The sequence below is a fragment of the Thunnus thynnus genome, chromosome 21, assembly GCF_963924715.1.
Source record: "Thunnus thynnus chromosome 21, fThuThy2.1, whole genome shotgun sequence".
Lineage (NCBI taxonomy): Eukaryota > Metazoa > Chordata > Actinopteri > Scombriformes > Scombridae > Thunnus > Thunnus thynnus.
In genome coordinates, this window is record NC_089537.1 from 23,398,487 (window position 1) to 23,422,122 (window position 23,636).

Sequence of the window (23,636 nt, forward strand, 5' to 3'; positions counted from 1 at the left end):
ATCACTCGCTCCTGCCATAAGTGTGTCCACTCCCGCCTGCGCCTGCAAATATTCTGACCATTCACTCATTGTGTCTTCTCCCGTACTGCAGGGAAGCCACATTATTTTACTGTGTACTATTAATAGAGATGCAAACCTGTTGGTAATAATGTAGAGAAACTGCGTTCTAGTGAATATACATTCATATTAGTGCAATAACCAGTTATTCTAGTGCAATTAATATGCCTGTTCTATGGCAGAATTACATTGTATTTATTTCTTTTAACCTACTTATTATTTTAGAACATGTGTTGTTGTCATTGGTTGTTTTATTTTGTTTCATTTCTCTGTGTCTTTTAATGCACTGATGAGGAGTAGTGCTAATGATGATGGTATGTGACCTGATGCAAGCTTACAACTCTTCTGTTCCCTCCTAAATGAACACAAAAGTAGTAATAACCTGCAGTATCGCAATATGCACATATTGTTCGGTGTTTCTGTTCTCAGCTCATTCAAGTTGGCAGGTCACAGCAGTCAGTGGTGCCTAGTCATGAGTATGTGTGTATGTGTGTGAGGAGGAGTGGTAGCAGGTAGATGTGTCAGTGGGCACCAGGAGGAGCGCAGACTGAGCACTCAGCCCAGCTCTGTGAGAGTTTGCCTGCAGCACTGCCTAAATCCCGGGACCCGCAGTATATTTTTTGACCTCCAGCTCCTGCCAGCAGCAAAGTTAGAACTGCCTGTTCCTGCAAGATTCGCGTTGGGTACCGCGAGACCTGTGGGATCCCAATCTCAATGCAGTCCTCTACTGAGTACAATTACTCGCAACCCCATGGGTGACTCATATATTTCATTAGTATGTGTCGCATTCAAGTTTCTCACAAGGAACAGTTTGCATAGATGACAGGCTAACAATGAAAATGTGTCGCCATGCTATTAGGTAGAAGTGATCAGCTGGTGACAGCTGAAACTCAAACTACGCCCCCATGCATTGACAGCTAGGAAATGATTGAGTGTGCATGATAAATGAGAATGACAGGGAGGTATGAGCGATAAAATTACGCCAGGCATGAGTGAACTTTCTCTAAGCTTCATATGGTTCCCTTTACGTCATTAAAAAGGCAATTATGTTGGGACAGGCAGGAGTGTGTTTGGTTATTAGCAATAATTCATAATTATCGTCGATAATTATGAATTATGAAATCAAGGTATTGTTAAAATTAATCAATAATTCCGACGCCAACTGTTGGATCTGTGAGGAGCACAGTTGGTTATTAACAATAATTAACAATTATCGTAATGATTAATTAATTATAAAATTAATCAAATCATTCATATGTATTAACAGATAGGAGGCACCACCCGGAAACCGGGACCAATAACCAAACAAGGTAGTGTCATGAAAGTTCACCTAGAATGTTAATATCTGAGAGATGTCAACATTCCTGGGTGAACAAAGACGGTTGAAGTTCAAGCTCTGGCTCCTTCAATCAGCCACTTTTAACAATATGTTAGACACAATAATGACAAAAGAACTTTTCTTTAAAGATATAACTATTTATTTAACTTAGCAAGGTTAACAAAGTTAACAAATGCTCTGATCAATAAACTACCATTCTAAAATCTAATTCTACCAAGCAAAACACAAACAGCTATGTACAGGGTTGAGCACATGCATGGGAATGCACGTGTGTGTGTGTGTGTGTGTGTGTGTGTGTGTGTGTGTGTGTGTGTGTTTGTTTGTGTCTGAGAGAGAGAGAAGATGGTGATGGTGCCTGACGTGATGACGTTGGCGGTCTGCGACAGGGATGTGACTATGGGAGGAAGTCACGTCACACAAGACCCGAATGGCGGATCATCTCAATCTCATCTTCAACCTCATGTCCCCCGGGGAACCGGCTCCCTCCAAAGACCTTATAGTGGTTGAATTCACTTTCTCATTCTCATTGTATTGAGATGTCATCTGTTCTGCTTTCCTCAACCGCAGGTCTGAGTTTGACAACTACCATTGATCCTCAACCTGGCCTTGTGGTTCGGCGGCAACAACTTTTATTCACACCATGTCCTTTTCAACTCTCAAGCTGCCAGACCCCTGCAATAGCTCAACCAGGGCACGTACTGGAGATAGTTGGATCCCAAACTATACTGCCGAGTCTTTGTAACCCGCTCGTTGCTCATTTGCAACCTGTGTGGTGCCCCTTCCCATCCCACCACATGCACCCTCTCTGCTCCTCTGCCCCACACCTCAGCTGTGGAAAAGCAAAGTCCCATTGTTTTCTGTGGCTTACCACCAGCAGCTCCTCCACTGTCCATCACCCCCAAATCATCCATTGCCCAGCCATCCACCCTTGGCTCTCTCCCCAAAAGTGTGGATAAGAGAGGAAGACCCAACCTCTGCAAGGGTAGGGGGATGATCTGCAATTGATCATGCCATCTCCCTCATCTGCCTCGCAGGCCAAGGAGTCTGGTTGTCCAAGGCGGACGTTACCAGCTCTTTCAAGGTCCTTCCTATCCACCCTGAATATTGGCATCTTTTCTGAGTCCTCTGGAGGGGCGCATACTATTTTGCTGTGTTTTTGACCTTTAGCTGCAAGTGTAGCCCAAAAATCTTTAACTCCTTATCTGAGGCTCTCTGCTGGGTTCTGTCGAACAACTACAAACCCCCGTAAATCATTCACCTACTTGATGACTTTCTCACAGTTATGCAGCTGCTCTTTTTTTAAGTTGTAGACTTCAACAAAAAAGGCAGTGCGGTGTGCTACGTGTTTTACAACCTGCAAAAAGTGCTCTATCTGATCAAGGCTGTATTGGGTGTTCTACTGCTTTTACTGTGGATTCTGTGGTGCTTTTATGTCTGGAGCACTGGACCAAATGAATTTTCCCAGCTGAGATAATAAAGTTGGTCTGAATCTGTATCTAAAAAACTGTCATAAAAAAGTCTCTTACGCAATTTTCTACAGAAGTACAACAGTTGTTGTGCAACTGGTCCAGTACCTTCTGCTATGCTTTGTGAAAGCTATCAGATGTGTGTTGTCATAGTAACAATCTTTCACAACTTATTTATGTTGGTCATCACAGTAACAAAACTTCATCAGGAGGGTGACATGTCAATTCCACAATGAAATACAGCAGCAAGAAAGGCACAATTTCACTTTAATGAATTCAGAGTAAAAATTATATTTCATACATTCAAAATGTTAAGACTTGACAATGGGATTCCAGCTCTTTCTGTATGAAGGTCAGATGAGCATTACTGAGCAGTATTGTCCATATCAGTGACATGATTTAGCACAATGACTGCAGTGAACTCCAAACTAGTTTGTTCCCCAGGACACAGATCAGGTAAGAAAAAGATCCAGAAGATGGAGATTGAGAAAAAAAGCACTATTTTCAAAATGGTCTTCACTCTTGATTCAAAACTCTGCTTGCTGTCAATTTCAGACTTTCACTGTTAGGTTTGGTCCTGACTTCCTGAAGTCAACAGCATTTCTTGATTTTATCAACATTTTACTCAAAAAGGACTCTTAAGCACAGTAAAAGAATTCACTTTAGACCTGCCTCCCCTCCCTTGTTTTTATTACTCAGTTATTTGTTTATTTAACTTGGACCATACAGATAAGCACATTACATACGGGTAATGCAATACTTTATGAATGAAAACTCTACCTAAGTTCTATTTTTGAAGAATTTGACCATGGTGTCATTTTACCTTTTATAGTTTTTATAAAAATGATTACAGCCTTGATTATTGATTTGGAGGCCTGCACCCTGATAACCACAGAGTAGGATATATGTGATAAAATCGTGGCATGTGTATACATTTTAGCTGCTTCAAGAGATATACATGGTCTCACCAAACAAAAACAGTTAGTAGTCTAGACAATTTCCTTATATGGGCATCACACTTAAGTTGAGAATGCAAAATGACACCTAGATATTTATGGATCCCTCCAGACATGTTTTAAGACATATAAAAAATACTCTGCTTGAAATAAAAGAATCTGTCTGATATGGTTTTTCCAACAAAACCAGTTCAATTATCTTGTTAAAATTCTTAAATCTATATCTTGTCTTTCTCCTTCATTAAAATTCCAGAATTTATGAACATGCAAATATTGTTCATTGTCTATTTTCAGTGTATGTGCACTGGAGGCTTCAGGTTTCACATCACACTTGTATAAGCTGCATACTGGACCATGATTGGCTCCAAACTAGTTGTGATGTCATAAATCATGCTCCTAGTTTTAAACTCAGATTTAAACTTTCCCCTTTCAACAGATGAAACAGCCTTTTAGTGTCAAACCTTCCTTTACATCATACTGCACATTGTAGCATAAAAATTTAAGTGAAGGAACAATAAGGAAAAACACATTTTTGGGGGGACTTTAAGCTGACTACAACTGAGTCATCAGAAAATGTAATTATAGGATACTGTATTTCTAATTTCTAATCACTTTTTAATATTAGAATTGTGCAAATTTAAAAAAAATCTATTTGATTTTTTGGGGGAGATAGTATTGATTTATATATATAATCTATATTCCTGTAATATTCCTTTGAGATTACTGTTGAACAGCTTTGTTTTCAGGTAAATGTATCAGTGGGGCTGGTGAACTGAGAACTTCATTGATCTGAAATATTATTATGTGTATTAAGATCAGTCTGTATCCTTTCAGCCCAGCATCAGTAATAATGTTAGACCATAAAAGACGAGTCAGCATCTCATGGTTTAATGGATGGATGTGAAAAAACCTGAGTGTAACCAAGTGTTTTAGTTGCTTAACCACAGTCAGCCCAAACCATGATCTTTACCTAACTTTCACGTATGTCTGTCTGACAGAACAGGTACGCTTCTATTTTAACAGCTGTCTACACGCGATAAGTAACAGCTTGCATTTCACTCGCACTACACCTGGAAGTCTATTTTCTTTCATTTTTGGTAACTGCAATGGTTGTGTGTTGTAGTTATTGTGTAGTGATTGACCTACACTCACTGTGCCTGAATGCATCCTGAATGTAGACACAGATGGAACTGTTGTGATGCTGCTGCTCTGCTAACGTGCTGCATACACTAAGCGTCCTGTGTAGATGTGGTGTAACATAAGAACTGCGTGTAAAAAGTCAACTTCCTCATTCATTTCACCCTTATATTGACCACTGCAATGGGGTTCTTACACAGAACAGTCTTTTCAGTACTCTGCTCTGCTCTCAAGGTCTCAACCATGTCTGGGACACATTTGGCCTTGTCTTTGTCAGCCAATCCGTGCTCCTTCAAGACCCAGACACACACACGCACACACACACATACACACACACACACACACACACACACACACACACACTTTTCTGGTACTTCCTTCCCCTTGCTGGCTGACTTATATGGAGTAACTTCAGCTGAGCTGTGAGTCAGACAGTTCTGGTCCTCAGGGTCAGACAACAAGGAGAAGCTCCTCTGCTGGCCAGGTGGTAAGTCAGCTCAGCTCAGCCTGATCCTCATTCCCACAAACATCTGATTTGAGCTCCTTGGAGGATCTCATTTAAAGGGATTGTTTTCTAGTTCTCCTTATTTGCATGCTTTACAGAAGAATGCACACAGAATTTAATAGCTCTTATATACTACTACACATTTTCAAAAGCTTGACAATATTTAGAATTTTCATTTCATACTGACTGCATCATTGCATCATATTGTGAATGCTGTGTATGATGGTTGCATTTGTGTTTCTGACAGATTTCACTGCTAACATTTGAGGAGAAGATGGAATCAACAACTCCTGATTATAACTATAACTATACTGATTACGATGACAATGTGACAGTGGAAGAACCATGTAGTAGTGATGGTGAAAACTTACTGGGAGGTCAATTGTCCACCATTTACTACTTCATGTTTCTCTTCAGTCTCTTTGGCAACGGGCTGGTCCTGGTCATCATCCATCGGTGAGTAGACAAACAAAACTCTCAAATTCAAAAAAAAATATTGGTTTAGCATTTTAAAGCTATTAGAGGTAGAAAATGCACAATTTGTAAACTTGTAAAATACACACAACCCTTATTATAATTATCTGTGAATTACAGGATAATTGAAATAGTCTACAAAGAGTAAATTAAAGTTGTAATCCTTACAATTTAGCATCAAGTGTGATTTACTACTACAGATCCCAGAATTTTGTGAGCAGCAAACACTAGTGAAGCAACTACTTTGTTAAAAATACAACAGAAGAACAACTGCTACAGCTCTGATACACTGTTAGGAGAGTGAACAGTGAGGCTGATACTAATGAGATAAAATTAAAAACAGTAGTGCTGGATTATAGTCACTTGTGTATGTGTTGGCAGTTTGACTCAAGTGCGCAAATGTGGATCCCGCCACTGAAAATTAAAACTACTTTGTAGACAGGTTACTAAATGTAAATGCATTGAATGGCTCTTGCTCAAAAATGCAGGTCAAAAACAGCATCAAAAATTCTTCTCTGGGCTCTTACAGAAATTGGCACAAGAAAAGGAGGGGTGTTTGTTCCCCTCTTGGTTAAAAGAACATGAAATTTGTTATGTTAATCTTATTATGGTTGTGATTAGCAACAATGTCTCCTAAAAATTTGATTCATATTTTACTTTTGGGAGAAACATCACCTTTGTCTGGATAAATTCACTTTGGTTGATGTTAAGTGCTAACCAAGAGCCATGCAAGCACATGACATTGCTGATGTTAAACAAGTATAATGCTTACCATGGTCACCACCTTAATTTACATTTCTAACAAGTGCTATTTAGCATTGAACACAAAGAACAGCTGAGGATGATGGGAGTGTCATTAGTTTTGAGGTGTTCAGTCAAAAAATGAAGTACCGGTCAAATTGAAATACTAACTTGTTGGCACTAGATTCCCACACAGACTACTGTATATCTGGGTGGCACTCTCAGGCAGATTCATTTCATGCATTTTCAACTTTGATGCCAAATTTGTCAAGTCACATTACTTATCACATTAAACATCCACATTACTGAGCTGGCTGTGCACATCCTATTTTGCTATGTAGACCAGAGCAGAAGTGTTGCACTCAATCCTGCAAGGCTGCACAATGTGCACAAGTCATCAATATATTATCAATAACAGGCAGTGATACACTGAAACACTCGAACATCCGTCATGATTCAAAACTAATCTCTTGTAATCTCTTAATCTCTATGCAAACCAGTCCTGGAAAGAAAGTTAAAAATAGCCTTGACAATTTAAATAAATGCCTGATTACGAAATGTCATTTTCCTGGGCATTATGCAGTGGTATCAGGGTAAAATATTAGGCAATTACAGGCAGTACAAGAAGCTAGCTTGCTCACCACAAAAACAAAAGACTGAACTGAGAGAATTGTGTAACATTGAACGAGTGAACTTCCTCTATTTCAGGACTCTACGGTATGACCTGTCAATCATTGGATTTCAAAGCAGTTTATCTAGTTGACACGCTTTACTTAAATTGATGCTAAAGATGTTCAGATTTACTTCACTGACACCAACCAATCCACAGTTTGGAGATTATTGCAAAATATTACTGTCAAAAAAGCTTGTGTGACCCATAGTCTCTGTTTTTTCTACATTTAACGGTTTAATTGGCCACTTCTTAGGTTTGAGAAGCTGACCACTGTGACCAACATCTTGCTGCTGAACCTAGTGGTGTCCTCCCTGATGTTCATGAGCAGTCTTCCCTTCGTGGGAGTCTACAAGCAGCTCTCCTACTGGATCTTTGGCGAAGTAATGTGCAAGATTGTAGGCAGTGTCTACTACCTGGGCCTCTACAGTTCTGTTCTGTTTCTAACTCTCCTGACCTTCGACCGACACCTTTCAGTCGTTTACTCCTTGCATGCGTCGCAAGTGAGGAATCAACGCTATGCGCTGCTCTCCTGTGCTGTGGTGTGGCTGGTCAGTGGTCTGGCGTGCATCCCACAGATGATTCTCCACAGAACTTTTACTCATAATATGACCAACAAAACATTCTGTCAGGAACATCCTAGTAACTTGACATTTGTTGATGCAGACAAGCTGAGAGATTCTACATTTTACCTTCAACTTTTCCTTTTCTTGCTTTTTCCTCTGATTGTTATTGTGTACTGCTACGTTAGGATTGCTATCACTGTCATATCATCCAAGATAGTTACCAAGTTCAAGACAGTCAGGCTGATATTTGTCATTGTCCTGTTGTTTTTTATATGCTGGACCCCATTCAATGTTGTACAACTAATACCTGAAAACGGGTCCTGTGATGAAAAGAAGAAGAGGGGTTATGCACTTCAAGTCACGCGTGACATTGCGTACATTTACTTCTGCATCAGTCCCATCTTCTATACATTTGTTGGTAAAAAGTTCCAGAGCTACTTTAGACAGCTGCTGGTGAAACGCTTCCCAGGGTTAAAGAAGCATATTTCTGTCAGTCAGGTCAGCAGAACCAATATGTCCACAAAAAGTACACAGAAAAGCATAGAGTTGAGTTGAGTTTTAGGGTTGAGAACTCCTTTGTATCTCAGGACTGCCATGTGTTCAACAAACCATGGTTTTACAGCAACTGAAGGAAGAGAGAGAACATGTTTCAAAAGTTTGTTGTCCAGCACAAAACAAAGCTGCTACCTCTTCATCATGCCCATGCCATCATGACATATGTAAATGTGGACAGAAGAGGTATGTTTAGCTCAGCTACAGGAAGAGATGGATCCCTACAGAAAAGCGCACCATATCTTCTTTGAATATACAGTAAAGACTTTTTGTCAATTATGTGAGCTTGATTTTCCTGTGATTTTTAAGGTTTTATTAAGGTTTCATTAAGGTTAATTTACAAACTAGTTTGGGAGACCTTCTGTCCTCTAGTTGTCAGATGCTGATAAACAAAGCTCTGCATTTAAAGTTGAGTAACTCCATTTGTAAGAACAAATCTAATAATCTAACATCTGCCATAACCCCATTTTCAAAGTATTCACGCCTGTGCCTTTATATGTGTCAGACCACACTTAGTTATGCACTGCAGTGCCACAATCATGATTTATTTTATACAGTGTTCTCTCAAATTTTGCACCCAATATTACAGTTAACTGCATCACCTCTGTGTGACAGAATGTAAAAGTTGGGCTGCTGAACAAAGTTAAGGGGGAAGGGATCCATAGTTCCTTAATCCTTACATAGTTGAGCAAATGTTAAAACTCTTTGTAAAGGACTTTTGGATGTGATACAAAAGTGTTTTGCTCTGTATTTTCGCCATACAGCCTAAACTCTCATTTGTAATGGCTATCTGTGTCTCTGACAGCTTTTTATGACTTCACTTAAATTGGATTATTTCTAAAATGTCAGTATAGTGTGTAAAAAAAAAAAGTTTAGAAGTCTGGCTTATGGTTCTTCTCAAGGCTGATTAAGTGTAAGAATTTACATTATGATAAGAGCACTTTGTTGAACACCAGACAGTGGAGCTTTAGCTACATCCATCCAAAGTCCAAAACAATGAATCAAGCATGTATAATCATTGTCCAGTCATTTTCCATGCCTGTAAGTATATCTGCTCTGATTTTTGGTTTGGTTGGTTTAATCTTGTGTTTATGGGTTTTTTTTTTATTATTGTGTGTATAATGAATTATGTCCTTTAAAAAGAGAGTCGATATTTTACATTGATGATTCATTCTTTGTCAAGTTTCATATGAAGAACTTTTTACTTGGAAATAAAACAGTGAAAAAGCAGCAACAAAAAGAGAGTTAAACACTTAATGGTTTGTTGGGTTTTGTTTGGCTTGTGTGTGTCTAAATCCAAACTATTTGATTAAATCAACCCTTTTAAATCACCAGGCTACATGTTTCCTTTCTTCACGCCCCCCATATTTCCAGAATATACGTACATACCTTTTCAAAACACCCCTTTTACTGAAAACATTCTTTTAAGAAAGCAACTGTCAAGGATTTGTGTAGAAGTTCAAATACATGTTTCTCATGTCCATGTTCAGAAGAGGACAAGACCACCTGATTACATTGCTGATCTGGACAGTTTTCCCCCACATAACCAAGAATTGAAGTACAGAGCTAAAAATGTTGTTATGAAGAAAACTGGCTCAGGGGAGCAGACCTGGCCATATTTTTATCTTCTGCATAAAGCCTAGTGTCAATATCTCTGGTGAAAAGATTACAGGGTCACTTCCCCACATTACAAAAAATACTGTAAATGTTTTCTCACTACTTTTAATTTTACTTGTCAAAGTTTTTGACTTTGGTCCAGACTGCAATAATTATCAATGAGTACTGGATAAACTGTCAATGAACTTATGTACAAACATTCTTTTTCCCCACAGAATGAATGACTGGAATGACTTTGGTGATCCGTTGACTTTTCATCTAGAGCCGTCAGCAGTTTACATTTTTAATTTGTTCAACACTTTGGTCTGGATCAAATACTGGCAAAACTACTGACATTCCCATCATCCTCAGTTCAGACACCAGCTATCTGTGATCAAATGTAAATACTATGTTTTAACGCAGCCAACTTAACAATATAATTCAAATTTAGAAAGGTTCCTGTTTCTGTTGTCAGATATTGGAAGTAGTGTGAAATTTGATATCAGCACATAAAGTCTAACTTAACCAACAGTAATTATTAAGCTGTTGCACTGCAGATAAAATCATTATCTCATGATCAATACGTCATCACAGAGAAAGTTAGAGGCGAGTGTCATGGAAATTAAAGATGAATTCACAAAGAGCAGAAATAATCCTGTAAGTTCTTCAAGTACACAGACTTTAAATTATCCTTGTTCCCTGTTAAAATGTTTTCTAATGACCAGTTTCACGAAGAATTGGAATACAGTTCTTTGCAGAGATTGATCTGCTTCTTAGTGTGTTAAACCAAAAAAAAAAAAAAGAAATATCTGCCTTATCTGCCAATCATGCCCAAATTTAGTGCCTTCTGGTTGTCAATTCTATGTGGGGATGTTTGGACCAAATAGTACAATACTCCAATTTAAACTAATTTACTGAAATAGCATCTGTGAGTGGGGGTTCTTCAAAACAAGTGACTGCTTGAGGTTTGTCTAAATTCTCAGTGCTCACTTTACAGAAACCACTGTACACAAGGTGTGTACTAGAGCCCTGCATGGGACTGTTTTCCTAATCCCACTCCCGCCCGCTGCTACTGGATACCTGACCATTATCACTCGCTCCTGCCATAAGTGTGTCCACTCCCGCCTGCTCCTGCAAATATTCTGACCATTCACTCATTGTGTCTTCTCCCGTACTGCAGGGAAGCCACATTATTTTACTGTGTACTATTAATAGAGATGCAAACCTGTTGGTAATAATGTAGAGAAACTGCGTTCTAGTGAATATACATTCATATTAGTGCAATAACCAGTTATTCTAGTGCAATTAATATGCCTGTTCTATGGCAGAATTACATTGTATTTATTTCTTTTAACCTACTTATTATTTTAGAACATGTGTTGTTGTCATTGGTTGTTTTATTTTGTTTCATTTCTCTGTGTCATTTAATGCACTGATGAGGAGTAGTGCTAATGATGATGGTATGTGACCTGATGCAAGCTTACAACTCTTCTGTTCCCTCCTAAATGAACACAAAAGTAGTAATAACCTGCAGTATCGCAATATGCACATATTGTTCGGTGTTTCTGTTCTCAGCTCGTTTAAGTCGGCAGGTCACAGCAGTCAGTGGTGCCTAGTCATGAGTATGTGTGTATGTGTGTGAGGAGGAGTGGTAGCAGGTAGATGTGTCAGTGGGCACCAGGAGGAGCGCAGACTGAGCACTCAGCCCAGCTCTATGAGAGTTTGCCTGCAGCACTGCCTAAATCCCGGGACCCGCAGTATATTTTTTGACCTCCCGCTCCCGCCAGCAGCAAAGTTACAACTGCCTGTTCCTGCAAGATTCGCGTTGGGTACCGCGAGACCTGTGGGATCCCAATCTCAATGCAGTCCTCTACTGAGTACAATTACTCGCAACCCCATGGGTGACTCATATATTTCATTAGTATGTGTCGCATTCAAGTTTCTCACAAGGAACAGTTTGCATAGATGACAGGCTAACAATGAAAATGTGTCGCCATGCTATTAGGTAGAAGTGATCAGCTGGTGACAGCTGAAACTCAAACTACGCCCCCATGCATTGACAGCTAGGAAATGATTGAGTGTGCATGATAAATGAGAATGACAGGGAGGTATGAGCGATAAAATTACGCCAGGCATGAGTGAACTTTCTCTAAGCTTCATATGGTTCCCTTTGCGTCATTAAAAAGGCAATTATGTTGGGACAGGCAGGAGTGTGTTTGGTTATTAGCAATAATTCATAATTATCATTGATAATTATGAATTATGAAATCAAGGTATTGTTAAAATTAATCAATAATTCCGACACCAACTGTTGGATCTGTGAGGAGCACAGTTGGTTATTAACAATAATTAACAATTATCGTAATGATTAATTAATTATAAAATTAATAAAATCATTCATATGTATTAACAGATAGGGGGCACCACCCGGAAACTGGGACCAATAACCAAACAAGGTAGTGTCATGAAAGTTCACCTAGAATGTTAATATCTGAGAGATGTCAACATTCAAGGGTGAACAAAGAAGGTTGAAGTTCAAGCTCTGGCTCCTTCAATCAGCCACTTTTAACAATATGTTAGACACAATAATGACAAAAGAACTTTTCTTTAAAGATATAACTATTTATTTAACTTAGCAAGGTTAACAAAGTTAACAAATGCTCTGATAAATAAACTACCATTCTAAAATCTAATTCTACCAAGCAAAACACAAACAGCTATGTACAGGGTTGAGCACATGCATGGGAATGCATGTGTGTGTGTGTGTGTGTGTGTGTGTGTGTGTTTGTTTGTGTCTGAGAGAGAGAGGAGATGGCGATGGTGCCTGAGGTGATGACGTTGGCGGTCTGCGACAGGGATGTGACTATGGGAGGAAGTCACGTCACACAAGACCCGAATGGCGGATCATCTCAATCTCATCTTCAACCTCATGTCCCCAGGGAACCGGCTCCCTCCAAAGACCTTATAGTGGTTGAATTCACTTTCTCATTCTCATTGTATTGAGATGTCATCTGTTCTGCTTTCCTCAACCGCAGGTCTGAGTTTGACAACTACCATTGATCCTCAACCTGGCCTTGTGGTTCGGCGGCAACAACTTTTATTCACACCATGTCCTTTTCAACTCTCAAGCTGCCAGACCCCTGCAATAGCTCAACCAGGGCACGTACTGGAGATAGTTGGATCCCAAACTGTACTGCCGAGTCTTTGTAACCCGCTCGTTGCTCATTTGCAACCTGTGTGGTGCCCCTTCCCATCCCACCACATGCACCCTCTCTGCTCCTCTGCCCCACACCTCAGCTGTGGAAAAGCAAAGTCCCACTGTTTTCTGTGGCTTACCACCAGCAGCTCCTCCACTGTCCATCACCCCCAAATCAGCCATTGCCCAGCCATCCACCCTTGGCTCTCTCTCCAAAAGTGTGGATAAGAGAGGAAGACCCAACCTCTGCAAGGGCAGGGGGATGATCTGCAATTGATCATGCCATCTCCCTCATCCGCCTCGCAGGCCAAGGAGTCTGGTTGTCCAAGGCGGATGTTACCAGCTCTTTCAAGGTCCTTCCTATCCACCCTGAATATTGGCATCTTTTCTGAGTCCTCTGGAGGGGCGCATACTATTTTGCTGTGTTTTTGACCTTTAGCTGCAAGTGTAGCCCAAAAATCTTTAACTCCTTATCTGAGGCTCTCTGCTGGGTTCTGTCGAACAACTACAAACCCCCGTAAATCATTCACCTACTTGATGACTTTCTCACACTTATGCAGCTGCTCTTTTTTTAAGTTGTAGACTTCAACAAAAAAGGCAGTGCGATGTGCTACGTGTTTTACAACCTGCAAAAAGTGCTCTATCTGATCAAGGCTGTATTGGGTGTTCTACTGCTTTTACTGTGGATTCTGTGGTGCTTTTATGTCTGGAGCACTGAACCAAATGAATTTTCCCGGCTGAGATAATAAAGTTGGTCTGAATCTGTATCTAAAAAACAGTCATAAAAAAGTCTCTTACGCAATTTTCTACAGAAGTACAACAGTTGTTGTGCAACTGGTCCAGTACCTTCTGCTATGCTTTGTGAAAGCTATCAGATGTGTGTTGTCATAGTAACAATCTTTCACAACTTATTTATGTTGGTCATCACAGTAACAAAACTTCATCAGGAGGGTGACATGTCAATTCCACAATGAAATACAGCAGCAAGAAAGGCACAATTTCACTTTAATGAATTCAGAGTAAAAATTATATTTCATACATTCAAAATGTTAAGACTTGACAATGGGATTCCAGCTCTTTCTGTATGAAGGTCAGATGGGCATTACTGAGCAGTATTGTCCATATCAGTGACATGATTTAGCACAATGACTGCAGTGAACTCCAAACTAGTTTGTTCCCCAGGACACAGATCAGGTAAGAAAAAGATCCAGAAGATGGAGATTGAGAAAAAAAGCCCTCATGACTTCAAAAAAACCCTTTTTTTTTCATTTTTGCACTATTTTCAAAATGGTCTTCACTCTTGATTCAATTTCAGACTTTCACTGTCAGGTTTGGTCCTGACTTCCTGAAGTCAACAACATTTCCCCATTTTATTAACATTTTACTCAAAAAGGACTCTTATGCACAGTAAAAGAATTCACTTTAGACCTGCCTCCCCTCCCTTGTTTTTATTACTCAGTTATTTGTTTATTTAACTTGGACCATACAGATAAGCACATTACATACAGGTAATGCAATACTTTATGAATGAAAACTCTACCTAAGTTCTATTTTTGAAGAATTTGACCATGGTGTCATTTTACCTTTTATAGTTTTTATAAAAATGATTACAGGCTTGATTATTGATTTGGAGGCCTGCACCCTGATAACCACAGAGTAGGATATATGTGATAAAATCATGGCATGTGTATACATTTTAGCTGCTTCAAGAGATATACATGGTCTTACCAAACAAAAACAGTTAGTAGTCTAGACAATTTCCTTATATGGGCATCACACTTAAGTTGAGAATGCAAAATGACATCTAGATATTTATGGATCCCTCCAGACATGTTTTAAGACATATAAAAAATACTCTGCTTGAAATAAAAGAATCTGTCTGATATGGTTTTTCCAACAAAACCAGTTCAATTATCTTGTTAAAATTCTTAAATCTATATCTTGTCTTTCTCCTTCATTAAAATTCCAGAATTTATGAATATGCAAATATTGTTCATTGTCCATTTTCAGTGTATGTGCACTGGAGGCTTCAGGTTTCACATCACACTTGTATAAGCTGCATACTGGACCATGATTGGCTCCAAACTAGTTGTGATGTCATAAATCATGCTCCTAGTTTTAAACTCAGATTTAAACTTTCCCCTTTCAACAGATGAAACAGCCTTTTAGTGTCAAACCTTCCTTTACATCATACTGCACATTGTAGCATAAAAATTTAAGTGAAGGAACAATAAGGAGAAACACATTTTTGGGGGGACTTTAAGCTGACTACAACTGAGTCATCAGAAAATGTAATTATAGGATACTGTATATCTAATTTCTTATAGAAACTTCTTCAGAAATGACAAAACCATCTGACAGTGTGGAAATAGTTCAATAATGTCACAAGTGACATTATCAGTGAGAAACAAATTTCTTCATCTTTATCAGGAAAACATTGAGACAGAGGCACAGACTGTAATAAACCACACCCAAAGCAGGATGACATACTAGTATACAAATCAAGCATACACTCCTAACATTGAAAAAAGTATATATTTATTATAATAAAAATATAATACAGTATAAAAAAAGTTGTCAGAATGAATTTGGTACTGAGAGACAAAAAGACATCACAAGGAATATTTGAATACAATATGTTTTTGTATTTTGATGAATATCATAGTGATGTTTCAAACAAGATAGGTGTAGGAATATTATACAGATCATTTAGTGTTGCCTCTTTAAACTGTTGTTTCTTTAAAAAGAAAAAAAAAACCTTTATCAAACTGGATGTGTAATGCAATAATAGACAGTGGGCTGCAGGTTTCTAATGGTGAATAAAATGTAATTTTTCATGCCGTCCTGCTGGATTATCTGAAAAGTTTTTTAAGTACAATAAGTGTATGGTTTAATTTGTTAAATCAATCACTTTTTAATATTAGAATTGTGCAAATTAAAAAAAAAAATCTATTTGATTTTTTGGGGGAGATAGTATTGATTTATATATATAATCTATATTCCTGTAATATTCCTTTGAGATTACTGTTGAACAGCTTTGTTTTCAGGTAAATGTATAAGTGGGGCTGGTGAACTGAGAACTTCATTGATCTGAAATATGATTATGTGTATTAAGATCAGTCTGTATCCTTTCAGCCCAGCATCAGTAATAATGTTTGACCATAAAAGACGAGTCAGCATCTCATGGTTTAATGGATGGATGTGAAAAAACCTGAGTGTAACCAAGTGTTTTAGTTGCTTAACCACAGTCAGCCCAAACCATGATCTTTACCTAACTTTAACCATCTGACACTTTTGCCATGTTCAGACTAACACTGTGTTGTGCCTACACAGAAAGTGTTTCAGCCATGTTTTTCAGTTGTGTGTCTCACGCATGTCTGTCTGACAGAACAGATACGCTTCTATTTTAACAGCTGTCTACATGCGATAAGTAACAGCTCGCATTTCACTCGCACTACACCTGGAAGTCTATTTTCTTTCATTTTTGGTAACTGCAATGGTTGTGTGTTGTAGTTATTGTGTAGTGATTGACCAACACTCACTGTGCCTGAATGCATCCTGAATGTAGACACAGATGGAGCTGTTGTGATGCTGCTGCTCTGCTAACGTGCTGCATACACTAAGCGTCCTGTGTAGATGTGGTGTAACATAAGAACTGCATGTAAAAACTCAGCTTCCTCATTCATTTCATCCATATATTGACCACTGCAATGGGGTTCTTACAACGAACAGTCTTTTCAGTACTGTGCTCTGCTCTCAAGGTCTCAACCTTGTCTGGGACACATTTGGCCTTGTCTTTGTCAGCCAATCCCTGCTCCTTCCAGACCCAGACACACACGCACACACACACACACACACACACACACACACACACACTTTTCTGGTACTTCCTTCCCCTTGCTGGCTGACTTATATGGAGTAACTTCAGCTGAGCTGTGAGACAGACAATTCTGGTCCTCAGGGTCAGACAACAAGGAGAAGCTCCTCTGCTGGCCAGGTGGTAAGTCAGCTCAGCTCAGCCTGATCCTCATTCCCACAAACATCTGATTTGAGCTCCTTGGAGGATCTCATTTAAAGGGATTGTTTTCTAGTTCTCCTTATTTGCATGCTTTACAGAAGCATGCACACAGAATTTAATAGCTCTTATATAATACTACACATTTTCAAAAGCTTGACAATATTTAGAATTTTCATTTCATACTGACTGCATCATTGCATCATATTGTGAATGCTGTGTATGATGGTTGCATTTGTGTTTCTGACAGATTTCCCTGCTAACTATTGAGGAGAAGATGGAATCAACAACTCTTAATAATATCAGTACCTATGACTATGACGATGACAATGTGACAGTGGAAGAACCATGTAGTAGTGATGGTGAAAACTTACTGGGAGCTCAATTGTCCACCACTTAATGAAGTTTATAGACTTATAAACAAAGTTCGGGAACCAAAGACCACGCCTTGTACGCAACCCATTTCCGCACCACAGGGTATTTAGACACACCATATCCGCTCCTCTCCCCTTTGTCTCAGCTTGCAAGCACCCTGTGACACACCAGCATAAACTTAAAATTTCTTACTCACATCATGGACCTCGAACTGCTCCTCAACGCTTCGGACGAGGACTTGTTCGAAGTCCCGGAGTCCCCCGGCGTCCGATCATTCCGGCAGCCTCGCCTGCGCTCCTCGGTTTCCCTCATCCCGGCCTCTCGGCCCTCATCCTCCGTCGACAACGGTATCGTAGAGCCCTCGATCCCCAGCGGCTCCAGGGGAAGGTCCCGTACTCGGCGTCCGAAGGAAGCTACTTATTCCCGACGCTCACCCCAGCCTCGCTCGAGATCCCGGAGCCCGCCCAAGAGGAGCTCCTCGCCACCGGCGTACCGACCGCTCCTCGGCCCCAAACATGTCCGAGTGGACCGTTGCTCGCTTAAAGCATTTCCTCAGCCAAAATAACATTCCCTTCCACCGCACCGACAACAAGGCAAGACTGTTTAAATTATACACAAACTCCCTGCAGGACAGCACTCTCTCCCGTCTATCTTCCCACGATCTTCCGGGTTCCCGACGTCGCGCGCGCGATGACGTCCGTGACGTCACGGCACGTCGCTCCGCCACACGCACACCTTCCTCCTCAGCAACCTCAGCCTCCCCAGTACAGTCTGCTTCTAACCCTATGCAGGCTCTCTCTGCTCCACAGCCATTTCCTCCTCCTACTTTCTCTTCAGCCGCACTTACATCCCACGCATATACATCCCATCACCCCAGCATCCCTTCCTCCTCTCTGGCTCCTATCTCTGCTGCTCCTTCCCTCCCGGCCATCTCAGCTGCTCCTCCACCCGCACCAACCACGGCAGCCGCTCAGACAGCACAAACAACAGCGGGCCCCAGCAGCTCCACGAGTTACACCCAACCTGTTCCTCCTCTTTCTTCTTTTCACCCTCCCTGTCTCCTCCCCTACCCCCCTCCTCCCCACCACCCGCACTCTAGCATTACCTGTACTACAGCACCTGCACCTCCTTATCCTACAGTTTAATTCCCTCGAAGCACAGGCAAACACAAGTGGCTTTCTTGCAACTGGTTTATTTGTAGCTTTCTCTCCAAATCCACCGTGAAAACTACAGACACATACACACACGGTATAAAGACAAAGTTAGCGAAAATAAAAGCCTTTACAGCATGTGGAAAACAGCTCATCAAAGCAAAATAAAGACAAAAACAAGAATTACCTCGTTGGCTGCGTTCTGCAAATAAGGGAATTATCCTTGGTCCTTGAAGGGTCCTTAAACATTTCACAACCACTTAAATAGGTTGATATTTAGCATGTATCTTAGCGGGGGCACATGTGCATCTTTCCTGCTCATTTCTCCCTTCTCCCGTACGTCAGAACGGCACAACTGGCTTTTCTAAATAAAAGTGGCTGTTTCACAATAAAAGCTATCTTCTTAAAATAATACAAAACATCAAAGATAACTGAAATATATTGCAAATGATTCAATGTATTCCAAAAGACAATACTGACAGTACAAATTACAAACAACAGTTACACTCCCACCAAATCACACAAATCTTCAAGTGGGATTTCTCTAAATACAATACTGTTTTCAAATGAACACTTCAATTTCTCAATAACACATTTCTTGTTATTGACCATCTGACATGGAGTTTCAGTCAAAATAATAACACTTCAATCTGCTTCAAGCAGTGTAACAACCTTTTGTATAGGTCTTTCAAGTAACACTGGTTTAGTTGTTGATTTCCCCTTTTTGTCAAATGTAGTATCACTAACCAGCAACTTCAGTTTTCTCACTCTATCATCTAACCCTGGGTAAACTTCTGTGATTCTGGCTAGCTTCCATTCATTGCGTGGTGCCAGATCATCTTGCAGAAGGACAATGTCGTTCACCTTCATGTTCCTTCTGTTCTTATGCCACTTTTGCCTCGATTGTAGGTTCAGAAGATATTCTTTCCTCCATCGAGTCCAAAACTCATTGGCCAAATACTGTACCTTGTGCCACCTCTTTTGAAGATAAAGATCCTCTTTGACAAATTGTCCAGGTGGGGGTAGAATGACCGCAGACTTCATTGTGAGGATATGGTTCGGAGTTAAAGGTTCAGGTCCAGATGGGTCATTCAAATGTTCAGCGGTGAGTGGTCTGCTATTAATGATAGCCATAACCTCATACATGAATGTCCGTAGGGAGGTACTGTCAAGCCTTTGTGCTGACTGGTCAAGAATAGCAGTAAGAACGCTCCTTATGGTCCTTATCTGCCTCTCCCAGACGCCACCCATGTGACTCGCCGCTGGAGGGTTCATGAGAAATTCACATCCAAAACTCTTTGTTCTTTCTTGATCCATTCCTTTCATGAGTTCTGTAAACTCTCTCCTTGCACCGACAAAATTAGTGCCTTGGTCACATCTTAGTTGACGCACGTTTCCTCTTATGGCAATGAATGCTCTCAAAGCATTAATAAATGCATCGGTTGTCATGTCATCCAGCATCTCTATGTGTATGGCTCTTGAACATAGACAGGTAAGTAAAAGACCATATTTTTTGAGCTCTTTTCTTCCCTCTTTAACGTAGATCGGACCAAAACAGTCGATGCCGGCGTAGGTAAAGGGTGGAGTAGTTTCCATTCTGTCTTGTGGTAAATCGCTCATCCTTTGTTCTTCAGTCGGTCTCCTGTACTTTCTGCACTTGACACATTTGAAAATGTGCGACGAGACTGCACTGCTGCATCCCAGGATCCACCATCCATTAGCTCGCAGTTCATTCATCGTCATTCCACGTCCTTGATGCTGTATCTTTTCGTGAAAGTGTTTGATAAGTAGAGAGGATATATGGCTATTCTTCGGTAGAAGTGCCGGATGCTTCACGTGTGGGTGTAATGTGGCTCGACTCAGACGTCCTCCCACTCTTAGGATGCCTTCTTCATCCAGGAATGGACTCAACTTATACAACTTACTATCTTTGGTCTTGACAGTCACATTCCCTAGTTTCAAGCATTTTATTAAGTCTGAGAATGCCTCTTCTTGCACTAGCTTGACCACTGCCAGTTCTGCTTCTTTCCTTTCTTCCAAGCTTGTACATTCGTTGGTTCTTTGTTGCACACCTTTGTATTCCCTGATCTGCCTTTTCAGTCTAGCAACTGCATTTACCACCCTTGACCAATCAGAGAACTTCTTGAAGTGATCCAATAATCACCTTTCTTCCTTTGCCCTAGTGTTACACACAAAAGCCTTGCGGAGTTCAGGATCATCTTCCTTGATATCTCCCACCTTGCATCGTCTGTGAGGTAGTTCCTTTTGCCACAGAAACTTTGGTCCTATGAACCAGTTAGAGTTCCTGAGCTGCTGTGCAGTCAAACCTCGAGAGGCATGATCTGCAGGATTGTTCTCAGAGGCAACATAAGCCCATTGTTCAGGCTTTGTACTTAACTTGATTCTTTGTATGCGGTTGGCTACAAACACCTGAAACCTTCTGGCATCGTTGTTTATGTAGCCGAGAACAACTGTAGAATCTGTCCAGAAGAACTCCTGCAGATCTTGAATGTCTAGTTCCTTCTGAAGCTTGTCGCTGGTTTGAACTGCAACAACTGCAGCTGACAGTTCCAATCTAGGTATAGTTGTAACCTTGGTTGGTGAAACTCTTGACTTACCCATTACCAAACAACAGTGAACTTCATCGGATAGATTAATAGCTCGGAGGTAAGTACATGCACCATAGCCGGAGACGCTTGCGTCAGCAAAATGGTGAAGTTCATACCTTTTGACACTGCCGAAACTTGAAGGTAAGAAGCATCTTTTGATTTCCATTTCGGCCAGGTTGGGTAGATCTCTGAGCCAGGACTCCCACTGAGGTCTTAAACGTTCTGGAAGATCTTCATCCCATCCAAGTTTCTCTCTACACATTTCCTGGAGTATTTGTTTCCCCAAAAGGACGAAGGGTGCCATGAACCCTAGGGGATCATACACAGAAGCAACTGTAGACAGTACGCCTCTTCTTGTCAATGGATTGGGTTTCACTTGAACTCTGAATTTGAATGAGTCTGATGTGATGCACCACTCCACTCCGAGAGCTCTCTCCATATGTGGTGAACTCAAGGCCATGTCCAGATCTTTGACTGCTGCACGTTCTTCCTCTGGGATGGTTGCCATCACGTTCTCACTATTAGATACAAACTTGTGGAGTCTTAATTTGCCAGTAAAGCAAAGTTCTCTTGAGTCTTTGATAAGCTTGATGGCTTCCTTCTCAGTTTGAACGCTTGTTAGACCGTCATCTACATAAAAATTCCTCTGAATGAAGCATATGGCGGCGTCGCTGAACCGACCTTCCCCTTGTGCTGCCAGATGTTTTAGGCCGAAGTTGGCACAGCCAGGAGACGAGGCTGCTCCAAACAAGTGGACCTTCATGCGGTAGATGGATGGTGTGGTTTCTACATTGCCATTCTCCCACCATAGAAACCTCAAATAATCCTGATCTTCCTTTTCGACGTGAAACTGGTGGAACATTCTTTCCACATCGCACATGACTGCAATGTAACCTTTTCGGAAGCGGCATAGGACACCCACCAATGTATTTGTTAAGTCAGGACCAGTGAGCAGATGGTCGTTGAGGGATGTCTCTTGGTACTTGGCAGAACAGTCAAATACTACGCGTATTTTGCCTGGTTTCTGTGGATGATAGATTCCATGATGTGGAATGTACCAAACTGGACTATTGTCAATTTCATCCTCAGGGACCTTCTCTGCATCTCCACGTGATATGATGTCATCCATGAACTTGACATAGTCTTTATAGTATCTTTGATCTTTCTTTAGTCTCCTTTCAAGACAGTTCAGACGGTGTATTGCGCACGTCTTGTTGTTCGGTAGTTTCGGTCTTTCCTCCTTGAACGGCAAAGGCATTTCGTAGTGACCATTGTCCTTTTGTGTAATATTCCCTCTCAACTTGGAAAGAAACTTCAAGTCCTCTTGAGACACAGGATCATTTTCTCCAGCTCTTTCAGAGAAGTCTGATTCCAGGATGTTTATGACGTCTGAAGGAATAATTTCCTTTACTTTGTTTCGACTCACATAGTGTACTTCAGTCTTGAGATTGACCGACGGCTCAACACCTGGTGTCACTTGTCTTACTACTATGCGATGGCTGATCCCAATTGTGTCACCGTAGTCTAGACAGGGATTGCCGTGGCCAACAATACTCCATCCAAGGTCCGTGAGCTGTGCATAAGGCTGATTTTCTTTGCCAGACACAACTTCTCTTGGAAGTAAAGCTTGTGAGCAGTTGTATCCAATGAGCAAACCTACTTCACAGTCCTGTAAAGGTGCAATTTCTCCTTGAAGGTGCTCTAGATGAGACCAAGCTTTTGCAGTTTCATCTGTTGGGATGTGAGTTCTGTTGGCTGGAATAAAATCCCGTGTGTAGACTGGTGGTAAGGAGATCTTCTTATCAGTGTAAAAGCCTCTGACTTGTAAGTTGTCTACCCTTTGGGAGCTTACTAACGTGGTTCTTGAGGTCATAGTAGAAAGCTTGAGCTTGACTTGTCGTTTGTTTACTTCCAAAGTTTCAGCTACTTCACTCAGAATGAAGGTTGTGTCACTTTGAGAATCCAAAAGTGCGTACACAAGAACTTCTTGGGCTGCCTGAGATGTGGATGAAAGCCAAACAGGAATTATTGCGGCTGTTTGTGTGTTAGCTTCCTCCAGTATCACTCTGTTTGAAGTAGCAGCTGTGGTTGTTCCTCTGGGTTGTGTAGATTGAGGTCGTTCTTGGTGTTTTTCTTGACTTGTACTCGGCTTTTCTTGACTTTGAGTTTGCTTGGCTTGTAGTGGGTTTTGTTCTTCTTTAGGTCGCACTGCATGCAAGCAAGTAGGATGC

The 23,636-nt window shown here is 40.7% G+C and overlaps 2 protein-coding genes and 1 long non-coding RNA gene across 3 annotated transcripts in view; 2 read left to right on the forward strand and 1 right to left on the reverse strand.

Annotated features, from left to right (window-relative positions):
• Positions 1-23,636, forward strand: part of LOC137172900 (C-C chemokine receptor type 1-like) — a 69,787-nt gene that overhangs the window by 5,960 nt on the left and 40,191 nt on the right. The window lies entirely within an intron of this gene.
• LOC137172904 (C-C chemokine receptor type 1-like) lies at positions 5,125-9,747 on the forward strand. Its single transcript, XM_067577499.1, has 3 exons — positions 5,125-5,442; positions 5,708-5,916; positions 7,602-9,747. The coding sequence occupies exons 2-3, from the start codon at positions 5,735-5,737 to the stop codon at positions 8,464-8,466; spliced, it is 1,047 nt and encodes a 348-aa protein (XP_067433600.1). The 5' UTR covers positions 5,125-5,442; positions 5,708-5,734; the 3' UTR covers positions 8,467-9,747.
• On the reverse strand, positions 18,822-21,566 carry LOC137173515 (uncharacterized). The gene is made up of 3 exons (XR_010925194.1): positions 20,961-21,566; positions 18,984-20,193; positions 18,822-18,872 (listed from the first exon to the last, which is right to left on the reverse strand). It is a non-coding gene; the product is annotated as an uncharacterized lncRNA (long non-coding RNA).